Source organism: Somniosus microcephalus, chromosome 19 (assembly GCF_052327205.1).
Source record: "Somniosus microcephalus isolate GS21.2 chromosome 19, FLI_Smic_1.0, whole genome shotgun sequence".
NCBI classification, from domain to species: Eukaryota; Metazoa; Chordata; class Chondrichthyes; order Squaliformes; family Somniosidae; genus Somniosus; species Somniosus microcephalus.
Genome location: NC_141005.1, coordinates 60,756,473 through 60,773,303, shown reverse-complemented (window position 1 = coordinate 60,773,303; position 16,831 = coordinate 60,756,473). Strand labels below are relative to the sequence as shown.

The following is a 16,831-nucleotide window of genomic DNA, read 5'->3' as shown; positions in this document are numbered from 1 at the left end:
TCTTGGTCCGTAGCCCTGCAGGTTACAGCATCCCAAGTGCACATCCAAGTACTTTTTAAATGTGGTTAAGGTTTCTGCCTCTACCATCCTTTCAGGCAGTGAGTTCCAGACCCCCACAACCCTCTAGGTGAAGAAATTTCCCTTCAAATCCCCTCTAAACCTTCCACCAATTACTTTAAATCTGTGCCCCCTGGTTTTTGACCCCTCTGCTATCCACTTTATCTAGGCCCCTCATAATTTTATACACCTCAATAAGGTCTCCCCTCAGCCTCCTCTGTTCCAAGGAAAACAAACCCATCCTATCCAGTCTTTCCTCATGGCTAAGATTCTCTACTCCCGGCAACATCCTTGTAAATCCCCTCTGTACCCTCTCTAGTGCAATCACATCTTTCCTGTAATGTGGTGACTAGAACTGCACGCAGTACTCTAGCTGAGGCCTAACTAGTGTTTTATACAGTTGAAGCATAACCCCCCCCCCCCTGCTCTTGTATTCTATGCCATGGCTAATAAAGGCAAGCATTCTGTATGCCTGCTTAGCCACCTTATCTCCCATGTACTCCAAGGTCCCTTTGTTCTTCTACACTACTCAGTGTCACTAATTAATGTGTATTCCCTTTCCTTGTTAACCCCAAATGCACTACCTCACACTTCTCCGGACTGAATTCCATTTGCCACTGTTCTGCCCACCTGACCAATTTATTGATATCTTCCTGCAGTCTACAGCTTCCTCCTGCAGTCTACAGCTTCCTTCTTCAGTATCAACCACACAGCCGACTTTAGTATCATCTGCAAACTTCTTAATCATAACCCCTATATTCAAGTCTAGATCATTGATATATACACCACAAAAAGCAAGGGACCCATGTTAGCTGCTATTGTTAACGGTTCCCTCTTCTCTGGTACTGTCCCCCTCCCCTTCAAATCTGCCGTTATTACCCCTCTCCTCAAAAAACCCACCCTTGATCTCTCTGTCCTTGCAAACTACCGCCCCATCTCCAACCTCCTTTTCCTCTGTAAAGTCATTGCACGTGTTGTCGCCTCGAAAATCTATGCCCAGCTTTCCTACAACTCCATGTTTGAATCCCTCTGATCAGATTTCTGCCCATGTCACAGTACTGAAACGGCCCTCATCAAAGTCACAAATGACATCCCATGAGACTGTGACAAAAACTCATCCTTTTCGACCCATCTGCAGCCTTTGACATGGTTAAACACACCACCCTGCTCCAACGCTTCTCCTCCGTCATCCAGCTGGGTGCGACTGCCCTTGCCTGGATCCATTCTTATCTATCCAGTTGTAGCCAGATAATCACCTGCAATGACTTCTGTTCCCACTCCTGCATCGTTACCTCTGGTGTCCCCCAAGGATCTATCCTTGGCCCCTCCTATTTCTCAACCACATGTTTTTCCTCAGCACCATCCTCCATAAACACGTCAGCTTCCACATGTACACTGATGACACCCAGCTCTGCCTCACCACCGCCTCTCTTGACCCCTCCACTGTCGATTTGTCACACTGCTTATCCAACATCCAGTACTGGGTGAGCAGAAATTTCCTCCAGCTGAATATTGGGAAGACCGAAGCCATTGTCTTCAGACCCCGCCACAAACTCCGTTCCCTAGCCACCGACTCCATCCCTCTCCCTGGCAACTGTCTGAGGCTGAACCAGACTGTTTTCAACCTTGGTGTCGTATTTGAAACCAAGATGAGCTACTGACCAACACCAAGACCGCCTACTTCCACCTCCGTAACATTGCCCGACTCCACCCCGCCTCAGCTCATCTGCTGCTGAAACACTCATCCATGCCTTTGTTACCTCCAGACTTGATTATTGCAATGCTCTCCTGTCTGGCCTGCCATCTTCTACCCTACATAAACTTGAGCTCATCCAAAACTCTGATGCCCATTTCCTAACTCGCACCAAATCCTGTTCACCCATCACCCCTGTGCTCGCTGGCCTACATTGGCTCCTGGTCCGGCAACACCTCAATTAAAAAATTCCCAAACTTGTATTCAAATCTCTCCATGGCCTCACCCCTCCCTATCTCTGCATTCTCCAGCCCTACAAAGCATTCGAGATCTCAACGCTCTTCCAATTCTGGCCTCTTGTGCATTCCCCGATTTTAATCGCGCCACCATTGGCAGCCATGCCTTCAGCTGCCTAGGCCCCACGCTGTGGAATTCCCTTCCTAAACCTCTCCACCTCTCTCTCCTCTTTAAGATGCTCCTTAAAACCTACCTCTTTGTCCAAGCTTTTGGTCACCTGCCTGAATATCTCCTTTGTGCCTCGGTGTCAAATTTTTGTCTGATAATCACTCCTGTGAAGCACCTTGGGACATTCTACTATGCTAAAGGTGCTATATAAATGCAAGTTATTGTTTTTGGAAGAATGCCCCCAGCAATAGGTCTTGCCCTCTTGGTTGACTGGTCCGTGCAGGGCGCTGAGTGCTGCAGACCCATCAACTCAAAGATGGGATTAATAAGACTGTCACAGAGCATCACCTGGATTGGCTCCAGGAAGAAAAGAATGAACACACTTAGATACAGTCGGCATGCCAGCAGCAGGCTCCAGTACCTATTCTTTTATGTACATTTTCTGCTCTATAGGTTGCACAGCATAGTTTCTGGTATCTGCACAGGTCAGCTCCTGATAGTACACCTGCCCATTCCATCATCTAGCCTTTTCACCTGCAATTAACATTCCCAGACAGTAACAGAGCAGCAACCTTCCTCGTGATTCCCTAACAACGTGCCCACAGTATGTCATCCTTCTTCTTATCAGCCTCATCGCTCCTCTCTTTACTTCTTCTAGTTCAAGGGTTTGTTCATTAGTTATTGTGTGGAGATGCCGGAGTTGGACTGGGGTGGACAAATGTAAGAAGTCACACAACACCAGGTTATAGTCCAACAGCTTTATTTGAAATCACAAGCTTTCGGAGCGCTGCTTCTTCGTCAGGTGAAGTGGAGAAATGCATAAAGACACAGCTTATATAGTCAGAGAATCATGTCAGATGTGTACAGGTAATGTTTCCAACTGCCATTTATCACATTAGTTGTTATTATTCTTGCCCAATTAATTTTCAGTATATTTCTGGAGCATAACTCAAACAGCTTCAGTCCTACTTCAATGTTCAGCTTTCACCTGGATCCAACTCTGCTGAGCACACAATATTTAAATATTCTCCTTAACATCAGCTGGATTTTGTGGCAGATTAATAAACCCCCCATGTGTATCGGAGTGTTATACATTCATGCCTCTGTTTGAAAGAAAGACTTGCATTTATATAGCACCTTTCTCGACACCGGATATCCCAAAGCGCTTTACAGCCAATGATGTACTTTTTTTGTAGTTGTAATTTAGGAAATGCACCAATTTGCGCACAGCAAGCTCCCACAAATAGCAATGTGATAATGATCAGATAATCTGTTTTAGTGACGTTGATTGAGGGATAAATATTGGCTCGGACACCGGGGATAACTCCCCTGCTATTCTTTGAAATAGTGCCATAGGATCTTTTATGCCCACCTGGGAGAACAGATGGGGATTCGGTTTATCGTCTCATCTGAAAGACAGCACCTCTGACAGTGCAGCACTCCCTCAGCACTGCACTGGAGTGTCAGCCTAGATTTCTGTACCCAAGTCTCTGGAGTAGGACTTGAACCCACAACCTTCTGACTCAGTGCTACCACTTAGCATTTACACAGACAGTGTCAGCCATGGCTATCAGCCTGTCTCTGACTCAGTGTTAATTGTCTATTCTGGAGTCTGCTTAACTCAGTGCTGTCCACCTATGTCCCTGTCTGTTTGATTCAGTGTTATTGACCTAATTGTCAGATTAGGTACTTAGCCAATGTTAGTTACCTGTGCATCTGCCCGACTCAGTGCTATCTACCCATGACCCTGTCTGTCTGATGCAGTGCTGTCCGCCTGTTGTGGCCCCGTCTGACGCAGTGCTGTCCGCCTGTTGTGGCCCCGTCTGACGCAGTGCTGTCCGCCTGTTGTGGCCCCGTCTGACGCAGTGCTGTCCGCCTGTTGTGGCCCCGTCTGACGCAGTGCTGTCCGCCTGTTGTGGCCCCGTCTGACGCAGTGCTGTCCGCCTGTTGTGGCCCCGTCTGACGCAGTGCTGTCCGCCTGTTGTGGCCCCGTCTGACGCAGTGCTGTCCGCCTGTTGTGGCCCCGTCTGACGCAGTGCTGTCCGCCTGTTGTGGCCCCGTCTGACGCAGTGCTGTCCGCCTGTTGTGGCCCCGTCTGACGCAGTGCTGTCCGCCTGTTGTGGCCCCGTCTGACGCAGTACTATCCGCCTGTGTATGACTTAGTCCACCTGTGTCTCTGCCTAACTCAGTGCTATCTTTTTGTAGGTGGTTCCCAGCTAGGTGTCAAAGGTTACTGTCTGGCTGTGTACACTCTAGGTGGCACAACTGTTGCTGAAACCTCACTAACATTTCCAAACTTAAATATTTCTAATAGCCACATATAAGATCATTAAACTCCAGTTTACAACACACATTAGCAAATGCTAATTACACATTATCACTTGGCATCCATTCCCTTTATTGCTACAAGCACTTTGTCATAAGAAGTGCGAGTTCCCTAAACAGACTCCAATGCTGTACACTGCTGATAGAAAGTTGACAAATCAACGCCCTGGATTGTGATGAATGACAGAAGTTGTGCACGCCAGACACAAGTGCCTCTGCTACACCTGATGGAGCCATTAATCCCCCAACCAGTTCAGACATTCACTAATCGCATACAATAACTTGGCAATTAGTCATCACATCAGCTGTTTAAGAGCGGATATTCAGAGATTGAGTTAATTACTGGTGCTCCCGTTTAAAGTAAGTTCACTGGCGAATGCTACTAGATTTAAACATTAAATCCTAGTGAGATGTGGGACTATCAGCACAACATTCTGGCATTTCCACTCTAGATCTGGTTACTCACCTGGAGCTCCCTTCTCATCACACTTGTTGATTGTTGACGGTCTATTTGCGGGGGATTATATTTGTGTGGATTATTACTCAAAACCGTACTTTTACTGGTTTGCTAAACTGTGTGACATATTGCACAGTGCACACCCAAAACCCTTTGTATCACTTTCACTCACGCTAACTTTTTCGACCAGTTACAATTATTTAATCTTTGCTGGTGCATCCCTTTCTTGAATATTAGCATAAATTAGAATAAGACAAATGAAGGTTTGATCCTCTTTTGGTAAAACCATAAATTTAGACAGATAAAAACTGTAAATAAACCATTAAAACTGTAAATAAACCAATAAAACTGTAATAAACCAATAAAACTTCAAATAAACCTTAATAATCAAATTAAAATTTGGTTCTCCAGCCCAATTATGCACTCCAGTCCCCGCGGCGCCCACCGGTCACGAAAGTGATCCAGCGCGCCGGCGGACACCGCGTGCTCCAGCTCTAGGGCCACCCGGGCGCGAACATGGCCACGGAAGAGAGGGAGGCAATCCGGCCGGACGACCCCCTCGACCGCCCGCTGCCTGGACCAATTAATGGCCTTCTTCGCCAGGCCCAGGAGCAGACCCACGAGGAGGTCCTCCGACCTGCCCGCTCCCCTCCGCACCGGGTGACCGTAGATCAAGAGCGTGGGACTGAAGTGCAACCAAAACTTGAGGAGCAGCCCCTTCAAATAATGAAAGAGGGGCTGCAACCTCTCACACTCGATATAAATATGAAACACGGACTCCTCCAGACCGCAGAACAAATATGCGGTCTGGGAGTCCGTGAACCTACTTAAATACCTATTGCACGGGACTGCCCTGTGCAACACCCTCCAGGCCAAGTCCCCAATAGAACAAGGGAGGACTCCCGCATAGAGAGCCCCCCAAAGGGGACCTCCGCCTCCGTCGGAAGGTAAAACGGCACGCCACGGCGTGTCCGGACGGCAGGCGAAGATGGCAAAGTGGAAGGTGTGCAGGAGCAGCCCGTACAGGAAACCCCTCCGTGCGGAATGAAAAGGCACGGAGGGTATTTCCTCGAGACGGCTCAAGTTGTGAGGCGCCGGCTCCCGAGGGGGGGGGGGTCGGGGCTGGGCGCCGACAAGGAATTCCGTCCGAACGGGGGAAAGCTCAGACGGGATCGCCCCACACGCCTGAGCCGCCTCGATACACCTAGTGGTGCCGGGGCGCACTTTCGCCTTTATCGACTCGATGGCATCGGCCGCGAGCCGGACGTTTACCCAAGACATGCGCCTCGCCAACTCCTCCGGCGCCATCCAGCCCACTCCTCCGCCATCGAGCAGGTCCCCGACTCGAGTCACCTTGCCAGCCACAGCTCTGTGCTCCGCCAGCCACCCGAACCTGCGGACGTAAAATGAAGGTTTGATTGGAGATTGGTGCAGTGCGTCCTATCAGTGATTGCTGGCGATAACCTGGGGGGTGAAACTAGTTTTGGACAGTAGTAAAATGGGCGATAGCGAATCGGTAGCTCGTTTTACACCACGCCTGATTTTACTTTTCATTGACGCCAACGTAGAAGCTGACACTTTGACTGTGATTTATCATAGAGATAATGGGGGGAATTTTAACTCCCCATGACAGACGGCAGAGGGTGTTAATATTTTGAAACCTGATCCCAACGCCTCGGACACGCACACTTCCGATTTTAACGGAGACAATTTGTCTCAAATGGGCGACTTACCTGCTCTCGAGAGACGAGTCAGTTATTATTTAAATATGTTAATGAGGCCACATGTCTCAAACCTTAACAGATTTAACAGCTGCGGGCAGGGTTTTCCAGAGCTCGGGAAACCCATCAGCTGAAGTGAGGCTAGGAAAAAAAAACGGGGGGGGGAAATGTGCCTTTCCAGCACTGTTTGTGGGTCCGGAGCAGCAGGAGTGCTTACCCCCGGCCCCTCAAGCTAACCTGCTTCGATCTCCTCTTCGCTTCGTAATTCAAATGAGATCCTACCATTAAAGTCGGCAGCGCCTCCGCCTTAACCACATTTCCGGCTTTCCCAGCCGCTACAAGCCTCCCCGTATATATTGGGGCCAATAAATGACTATAATTCTAGGTTTTGTATAACGTAAAGAAACTGTGTTATGTCTGATGTGAAGGGAAAACAGTACAGTGATTTAGCCATATATATCCGTGTATGATGAAGATGCGAAATCAGAGACCACGTGCTATGATCGAGTGGAGTATTGCTACTCGTTTTACCCAGTGCCGTATACACTGAACCACACAATTCTTCTCCACCTGGAGCCAAGATGCACGAGGTGATTGAATTTGATACTTAACCAAATGTAACCATGTCTGATCGGGTCTGCCTGCATTGAAAATCCGTGACTTGCCAAGGTACGTGCCTTTAAAATATTTAAATATACATTTACAGCTTGGAGCACGATGCCTGAGAGGCTGCATTGTGATGATGATGTGCCCATTAAGTGGCAAATAATTTGCACCATGTCCTGGTGTTGTACTCCATATCACATAATATAATTGCTTTTCCTTGTGGTTTTAAAGGGCTACAGCTCTCATTAAAATAGGGAAGAAGGGGTCATTTTGACTTTGTGTGATATTGTAAAATGGGTAGTCAATGGAAATAATAATCAGGAGAGATGTAAAATGGGGTGCTGATTCGCTATCCCCATTTTACGCTATCGCAACAATTACACATTTATATAGCGCATTTAACATAATAAAAACTTCCCAAGGCGCTTCACAGGAGCGTTATCAGACAAAATTTGACACAGACCCACATAATGATATATCAGGATGAGTGACCAAAGCTTGGTAAAAGAGGTAGGTTTTAAAGAGCATCTTAAAGGAGGAGAGGTCAAGAGCCTGAGAGGTTTAGGGTGGGAATTCCAGAGCTTGGGGCCTAGGCAGCTGAAGGCACGGATGCCAATGGTGGACGATGAAAATCGTGGATAAGCAAGAGGCCAGAATTGGAGGAGTTCTGAGATCACAGAGGGTTGTAGGGCTGGAGAAGGTTACAGAGATGGGGAGGGGCGAGGCTGGAGGGATTTGAATACAAGGATGAGAATTTTTTAACTGATGCGTTGCTGGATCGGTTGCCATGTATGTCAGCGAGCACAGGGGTGATGGGTGAATGGGACTTGGTGCGAGTTAGGATATCGGCAGCAAAGTCTTGGGTGAGCTCAAGTTTACGGAGGGTGGAAGATGGGTGTCCAGCCAGGAGACCATTGGAATAGTCAAGTCTGGAGGTAACAAAGGCATGGATGGGTTTCAGCAGTAAATGAGCAGAGGCGGAGATGGGCAATATTACGAAGGTGGAAGTAGGCGGTCTTGGTGATGCAAAGGATATGGCAGCATTCACTGTGCTAAGTGCCAGTCTGATCACTAAGTTAAAGTGCACAACATGATAATATACTAATGGTTGCTTTCTGTCCTGCAGGCTCTACACAGCTACAATGAGGGAGATATGGATGGAGCCAAGAAGCTGGGACACATAGCAATGTTGGTTGCCATTGCAGCTATTATTGCTGGATTTATAATTATCGCAATCTTTTGCATCGTTCATTTCTCTTAGGTAGGGACCTTTCACTTTACATCTCTTAACCTGGTCAGGTTTTGAAGTACATCTGACATTTGGAAATTCATGAGATGAGTTGCAATAATATAGCTTTGGTAAAATTGATTCAGAATTATCAGCAGTCTGTTATTTTATCTTTCACATCTGCATCAATGCAAGGCAATGAGTGACATTTTCTGCAAAAGTTTACCAAAGGTTTCTTTGGTTCCATAAGAAGTGGCAAAAGGAATAATACAATTGGGATAAGAATGAAGGTCTGACTTGTAAGGGTAACAGTCAACCCCCAAGACTGGTAAATATGGAGTTTGCTTCCTGATTGTGCAGATGTGAAACTGAGCCATACAGACCCGGAATGTTGCCGGTTCATTCCCTGGTCTGTGCTGAGTTAGCTGGCTTCAGTTCAATCAAGGTGGTGGCAGGGGTGCTATGACCAGCTTCAGTGCTCCTGGGCTAGGGAAAGGATTGCAATCTAATAACCCCTACTGGAAGGTACATGTTTGTGAAAGTCAGGCAGGGACAGAATCAGGCTTGGCAGTGAAGCTTGCCACACACGAATACCGTGCTGACACTTGCTATCCGGGTTCCCACATGAAGAGTGGTTACTTGGCAGAGGCTGTCCTGCAATTGTGGAGTAAAACCCCACCGTGCGGCAGCACCTTCAGCAGGGGAAGATGGAGCCAGGATCACTGTGATCCTTCCTGCAATTGAAGCGGGGAGCTGACCTTGTTGTATTCAGCGAGTTCAGTTCATTATGATAATTTCAATGTGTCCCCTCTACACATTCTCCACGAGTGCAGAGAGTGCAATGAATGAAAGGGGCCAGTGAATGCGCAGTGCAAACCCCATTTACATACATAAACAGGGTTTCCACCTCACTTCCAGTGAAGTTACGGCGCCAGAGTGGGAGATGGTCCGAGTAGAATCCTGGTAGGGTTGCCAACTCTGGTGGACGTATTCCTGGAGGTTTACATGACCTACCGCCTCCAACCCACACAGTCAAACAACCTACTTTTCCCCATCTCAAATATTTTTACTAATAAAGATGTTCAAAGAGAATGAGAAAAAAACTTTTTTAATGCCCCTATAATTTTCTCCAGGGTTGCTCGCAGCAGTGTCCAGGAGATTATTCTCTAATTCCCGGAGACTCCAGGAGCATTGGCAACCCTAATTCCCGGCCATTAACCCAGGGCTTCTCTCCGCAGTGTAATTGAAGCATTGTCTTCCTGATATTTGACATTTTTAAGAAAATGGTGGAATAATACCAAACAATTCTTTTTCTATTTAAAAAAAAACTTCAATATTTATTGAAATTCACTCAGCTCAAACATGAGTAGTTGCAATGAAAACTATCTCTAGGAAGTATGGGAATATAATAGGACAGAGCTGCAAAGAGAGGCATGGTATTACAATTAGAAGGGTGGCTGTTCATGGTTAGAGATATTCAGAGGATAAATTCGGCACTCCCAACAGGAAACTGCACTCAATGAGGGTGTGGTTCGGAGAATCGGAGACCTGCTCTCCCATAGAGTGAAGTTGGGAGTGTGGGATCTCTGAATTTCCCCTTTTAATCTGGGGCCAACGTTCATTTTAAACTTTTTATTTTTATTATTTGTGAATACCTGATGGGCAAAAAAAGGTAAAAAGGTAAATAAAGGAAGAAAAGTAAAATTAAAAGAGATCAGCATTACACAGTATACAGCAAGTTAGCAACATTACAACCTGGAATATAAGTTTGTAACAGTCAAGACATCTGAGGTAAGATTAAGCAAATCAATAATAACATTAAAGGTTCATATGCATTGGATAAGCGCGGTGACCATTTCAACAAAGACTGAGTCAAAGAGAACTTAAGGAGATTCATTCAGGTCTGATAAAGGCACCTATTATGAGGACCAGGAGAGCAAGTCATACAGTTTGCACTAGTGAAGGCCTTAGGTTTCATTTTTACAGCAGGAACAATAGTCACATCTGTGGGAGGCCAAGATCAGAAGAATGAGCAAACAATGGGAAGGGGAGGGGGAGGGGCATTCAGGTCAGAGCTGGGGGCAAGGTCCTTCCTCCACATAGTGTGATGAGGGGGACAAATACAGAGCCCTATGGAACACCCAAGCCTAGCCCCAGACGAATCCAAGAGTCAACTGTGAACATCATGGCTGGCACAACCCACCCTCCTTATCCATGATAATTCAAAGAGGGAACCATACACAAATAAATGGAGATGGTCAAAGGGAGTCTATCATTCTCTTTCCATGCTGAGCGAGATGTCATTACCGACTGTTTCCTGAAAGTTAGAAGCCAACAAACAACAGAAGGTTGATTAAATGATGCATTCCGGAGTCCAATGGGGCCTTCACAGAAAGATTCAAGACAGAATGCAATGAGTTGGGTGTGAGTGAAATACCTTTAATAACTGTACCTCCTTCAGTATCATGACCTAATATGGTTGGATTGACGGACAAATCCAGAAGAGGTATGATTGGGAGTTTACTCTTCCATCTCTTCTCCAACACTGGTAATCTCAGGTGCAACAATGCAACTACAATGGTTGTGGTAATCTGATGAGGAATTTTCAGTAGTCACTCTCCCAAATGGTTGTCAGTTGATAATCTAGGAACCGTATACCAAATAAACTCCCACTCTTCAGCAGAAACTCTACAGTTAAGATTGTCCAATCAACACCTTGTGAAATCATCCTATCTTCCGTAACTGAATTAACGAGAAAGGACTCCAGACTTTAGAACTGTCTGGAAATCTGGTAGCCAGCTCGTGTCAAAAGGAAATGGCAGATCTAGAGGTGTCTTAAGAAAATTCATTGGCTGGGTGTTTCTATTTCCATATTGGTCAGCCTACAATTTTCTACACATTCATGTTAATGAGCAAGCAGAAACAGAAACCACCCATCCATCATCTTTTTGGGAATACTTGCCTTGTAGGGAAGTAAATTTTGGACCCACTCACCTTCCAGCAAGTAACAACAACTTCCATCTATATGACGCCTTTAACATAGAAAAACATTTCAAGGTGCTTCACAGAGGCGTATTTTCTTTTAAAAATGGACCCTTAGCCCAAGAAGGAGATATTAGGAGAGATGAAAAAAAGCTTGGTCAAAAAGTGGGTTCTTAGGAAGGTCTTAAAAGATGAGAGGGAGAGGAGTTTAGGGAGCGAATTCCAGAGTGTGGGGCCAGAGTACCACTGTACAGTATATAGGAATATCTAATAGGATTTCCCCCTCATTGGATGCTGAGTTAGAGTCATAGAGTTTTACAGCACAGAAAGAGGCCCTTCGGCCCATCGTGTCTGCGCCGTCCATCAATCCCTGTCCAGTCTAATCCCATTTTCCAGCATTTGGTCCATAGCCTTGTATGCAATGGCATTTCAAGTGCTCATCCAAATGCTTCTTGAATGTTGTGAGGGTTCCTGCCTCTACCACCCTTTCAGGCAGTGAGTTCCAGATTCCAACCACCCTCTGGGTGAAAAAGTTCCTCCTCAAATCCCCTCTAAATCTCCTGCCCCTTACCCTGAATCTATGCCCCCTTGTTATTGACCCCCCTACTAAGGGGAAAAGTTCCTCTTTATCCACCCTATCGATGCCCCTCATCATTTTGTACACCTCAATCAGGTCCCCCCTCAGCCTTCTTTGCTCCAAGGAAAACAACCCCAGCCTGTTTAGCCTTTCTTCATAGCTGAGGCGCTCCATCCCAGGTAACATCCTGGTGAATCTTCTCTGCACCCTCTCCAAAGCAATCACATCCTTTCTATAGTGAGGCGACCAGAACTGCACACAGTACTCCAGCTGTGGCCTCACCAGCGTTTTGTACAGCTCCATCATAACCTCCCTGCTCTTATATTCTATGCCCCTGCTAATGAAGGCAAGTATCCCATATGCCTTTTTAACCACCTTATCTACCTGTTCCGCTGCCTTCAGGGATCTATGTACATGTACACCAAGGTCCCTCTGACCCTCTGTACTTCCTAGGGTCCTACCACTCATTGTGTATTCCCTTGCCTTATTTGTCCGTCCAAAATGCATCACCTCGCACTTTTCAGGGTTAAATTCCATTTGCCACTTTTCCGCCCACCTGACCAACCCGTTTATATTGTCCTGTAGCCTGAGGCTTTCCTCCTCGCAATTTACCACCCCACCAATTTTCGTGTCATCTGCGAACTTACTGATCATACCTTTTACATTCTCATCCAAATCATTTATGTAGATCACAAACAGCAAGGGACCCAGCACCGATCCCTGAGGTACCCCACTGGACACAGGCTTCCAGTCACAAAAGCAACCTTCGACCATCACCCTCTGCCTCCTGCCACTCAGCCAGTTTAGGATCCAACGCGCCAAGGCACCCTGGATCCCATGGGCTCTTACCTTCTTGACCAGTCTCCTATGCGGGACTTTGTCAAAAGCTTTACTGAAGTCCATGTAAACCACATCCACAGCATTTCCCTCATCCACACACCTAGTCACCCCCTCGAAAAATTCAATCAGATTGGTCAGACATGATTTACCCTTGACAAAGCCATGCTGACTATCCCCAATTAATCCTTGCCTCTCCAAGTGGTGACTAATTTTGTCCCACAGAATTTTTTCCAATAATTTCCCTACCACAGATGTTAGGCTCACTGGCCTGTAATTCCCTGGTTTATCCCTGCTACCCTTCTTGAATAATGGTACTACGTTAGCTGTTCTCCAGTCCTCTGGTACATCCCCTGTGGCCAGAGAGGTTCTGAAAATTTGTGTCAGAGCCCCTGCAATCTCCTCCTTTGCCTCACACAACAGCCTGGGATACATCTCGTCCGGGCCTGGGGATTTATCCACTTTTTGGCCTGCTAAAACCGCTAGTACCTCCTCCCTCTCGATGCTAATATGTTCAAGTATGTCACAGTCCCCTTGCCCGATTTCTATGTCTACATCGTCTTTCTCCATTGTGAACACAGATGCAAAAAATTCATTTAAAACCCCGCCTACATCATCTGGCTCTACACACAGATTGCCACTTTGGTCCCTAATGGGCCCAACCCTTTCCCTGGTTATCCTCTTGCCCTTAATATACTTATAAAACATCTTAGGATTTTCCTTTATTTTGCTCGCCAGTGTTATTTCATGGCCCCTCCTTGCCCTCCTAATTTCTCTTTTAAGTATGCCCCTGCACTTTTTATACTCCTCTAGGGCTTCCTCCGTCTTTAGTCTTTTGTAATTGCCAAAAGCCCCCCTTTTTTTCCTAATGCATTTTTGTATATCCCTTGTCATCCAAGGTTCCCTTTGCTTGTTGGTCCCACCCTTGACTTTTACAGGAACATGTTGGCGTTGTACTCTCTCTATTTCCCTTCTGAAAGTCTCCCACTGTTTTGATGTGGATTTTCCTATAAGTAGCTGCTCCCAGTCCACTTTGGCCAGATCCTGCCTTATCATATTAAAGTCGGCCTTCCCCCAATTTAGAACCCTTACTTCCGGGCCGTCTTTGTCTTTTTCCATGACCACCTTAAATCTCACCGAATTATGGTCACTGTCGCCAAAATGCTCTCCTACTGACACTTCCACCACTTGCCCGGCTACATTCCCTAGAATTAGGTCCAGTACCACCCCCTCTCTTGTAGGACTTTCTACATGTTGGCTCAAAGAGCTCTCTTGGATGCACTTTAAGAATTCTGCACCCTCTAAGCCTTTCACACTCTGACTATCCCAATTAATATTGGGGAAGTTGAAATCCCCCACTATTATTTTCGCACTTCTCTGAGATTTGCCTACATATCTGTTCCTCTATCTCCCCCTGACTGTTTGGGGGCCTATAGTACACTCCCAGCAAAGTGCTTGCCCCCTTTTTGTTTTTAAGTTCTACCCATATGGCCTCATTAGAGGAACCCGCTAATATATTGTCCCTCCTTACAGCAGTAATTGACTCCTTAATTAATATTGCAACACCCCCTCCCCTTTTACACCCCCTTCTGTCTCGCCTGAAGATTCTATACCCCGGAATATTGAGCTGCCAGACCTGCCCCTCCCTCAACCATGTCTCCGTGATAGCAACAATATCGTACTCCCATGTGTTCAACAACAACTTCAGTTCATCCACCTTATTTGCAAGACTCCTTGCATTAAAATAAATGCCTTCCAGCCCTGCCATATTCCTTTTTGCCTTCACATATTTGCTCTGCCTTCCCAGCTGACTTGTTTTTTCCTCCGTATTTGGCTGTAAATCACCCCCTACTATAGCTCCACTCTGTATCCCATCCCCCTGCCAAGTTAGTTTAAACCCCCCCCCCCCCCACCAAACAGTGCTAGCAAACCTCCCTGCAAGGATATTGGTCCTCCTCTGGTTCAGGTGTAAACCGTCCGACTTGTAAAAGTCCCACCTTTCCCAGAAGCAGACCCAGTGATCCAGGAAACTAAAGCCCTCCCCCCTGCACCATCCCTTTAGCCACGCATTCATCTGTTCTATCTTCCTATTCCTATACTCACTAGCACGTGGCACCGGGAGTAATCCAGAGATTACAACCTTTGAGGTCCTGCTCTTTAATCTTCCACCTAGCTCCCTAAATTCTTGCTGCAGGACCTCATCCCTCTTTTTCCCAAGTCGTTGGTACCAATGTGGACCACGACCTCTGGCTGTTCACCCTCCCCCTCCAGAATGCCCTGCAGCCGCTCAGTGACATCCTTGACCCTGGCACCAGGGAGGCAACAAACCATCCTGGATTCACGTCTACGGCCACAGAAACGCCTATCTGTTCCCCTTACTATAGAATCCCCTACCACTATTGCTCTCCCACTCTTTTTCCTCCCTTCCTGGGCAGCAGGAGCACCCCCAGTGCCAGGAAGTTGGCTGCTGCTGCCTTCCCCCGGTGAGTCATCCCCCTCAACAGTATCCAAAGCGGTATACCTGTTTGAGAGGGGAATGGTCACAGGGGTCTCCTGCACTACCTGCCTGCTTCTATTGCTCCGCCTCCACCTCCGTTGTATGCAGATACAAGCTGTACTGGCTTACAAGCAAGACTGAAAATCAAGGAAGAAATAGAATATGCCTGTTTCATTCTGCTGTGTAAAGTGAACACTGGGATTGATAGCTAGACGGCACAAATGCCTTAGAACCTGTTAGCATCCTGATCCACGGCACATATGCAATGCAAAACCTAGTTCTTTTAAGGCCTTCATTAAAAAGAACTTTTTGCCCCCATCAAACATTACCTTCACATCCAAGAACCGGAGGGCTGTGCAGAATCCCTACATGCCACAGTAAGGTACATAAATGTCCTCACATTGTCCCATTCTCTTACAAACAAGCCCACCTGGTCAGGGAACAAAAGGTTCTTCAGTATCTTTTACAAGAAAGCTTTGCAAGAATTTTTATAAATTTGAGTTGAGGCTTCAATAACCAGAGGTCCATCACTGGCTTCAATTCTCATGGGTCGGTCCCTGGCTTCAGTAATACAGGTCCATCCCTGGCTTCAGTACTCACAGGTCCATCCCTGGCTTCAGTACTCACAGATCCATCCCTGGCTTCAGTACCCACAGATCCATCCCTGGCTTCAGTACCCACAGATCCATCCCTGGCTTCAGTACTCACAGGTCCATCCCTGGCTTCAGTACTCACAGGTCCACCCCTGGCTTCAGTAGTCACAGGTCCATCCCTGGCTTCAGTACTCACTAGTCCATCCCTGGCTTCAGTACTCACTAGTCCATCCCTGGCTTCAGTACTCACTAGTCCATCCCTGGCTTCAGTACTCACTAGTCCATCCCTGGCTTCAGTACTCACTAGTCCATCCCTGGCTTCAGTACTCACTAGTCCATCCCTGGCTTCAGTACTCACAGGTCCATCCCTGGCTTCAGTAGTCACAGGTCCACCCCTGGCTTCAGTAGTCACAGGTCCATCCCTGGCTTCAGTACTCACTAGTCCATCCCTGGCTTCAGTACTCACTAGTCCATCCCTGGCTTCAGTACTCACTAGTCCATCCCTGGCTTCAGTACTCACTAGTCCATCCCTGGCTTCAGTACTCACTAGTCCATCCCTGGCTTCAGTACTCACTAGTCCATCCCTGGCTTCAGTACTCACAGGTCCACCCCTGGCTTCAGTACTCACAGGTCCATCCCTGGCTTCAGTACCCACAGATCCATCCCTGGCTTCAGTACTCAACAGGTCCATCCCTGGCTTCAGTACTCACAGGTCCACCCCTGGCTTCAGTACTCACTGGTCCATCCCTGGCTTCAGTACTCACTAGTCCATCCCTGGCTTCAGTACTCACTAGTCCATCCCTGGCTTCAGTACCCACAGGTCCATCCCTGGCTTCAGTACCCACAGGTCCAT

General features: G+C 47.1%; 1 protein-coding gene across 1 annotated transcript in view; it reads left to right on the top strand.

Annotated features, from left to right (window-relative positions):
• Positions 1–16,831, top strand: part of LOC147104515 (transmembrane protein 233-like) — a 40,571-nt gene that overhangs the window by 1,494 nt on the left and 22,246 nt on the right. Inside the window, exon 2 of the mRNA XM_085961877.1 lies at positions 8,391–8,525. Coding sequence (XP_085818003.1) covers positions 8,391–8,525 — 135 coding nt within the window. The remainder of the gene's footprint in view (positions 1–8,390; positions 8,526–16,831) is intronic.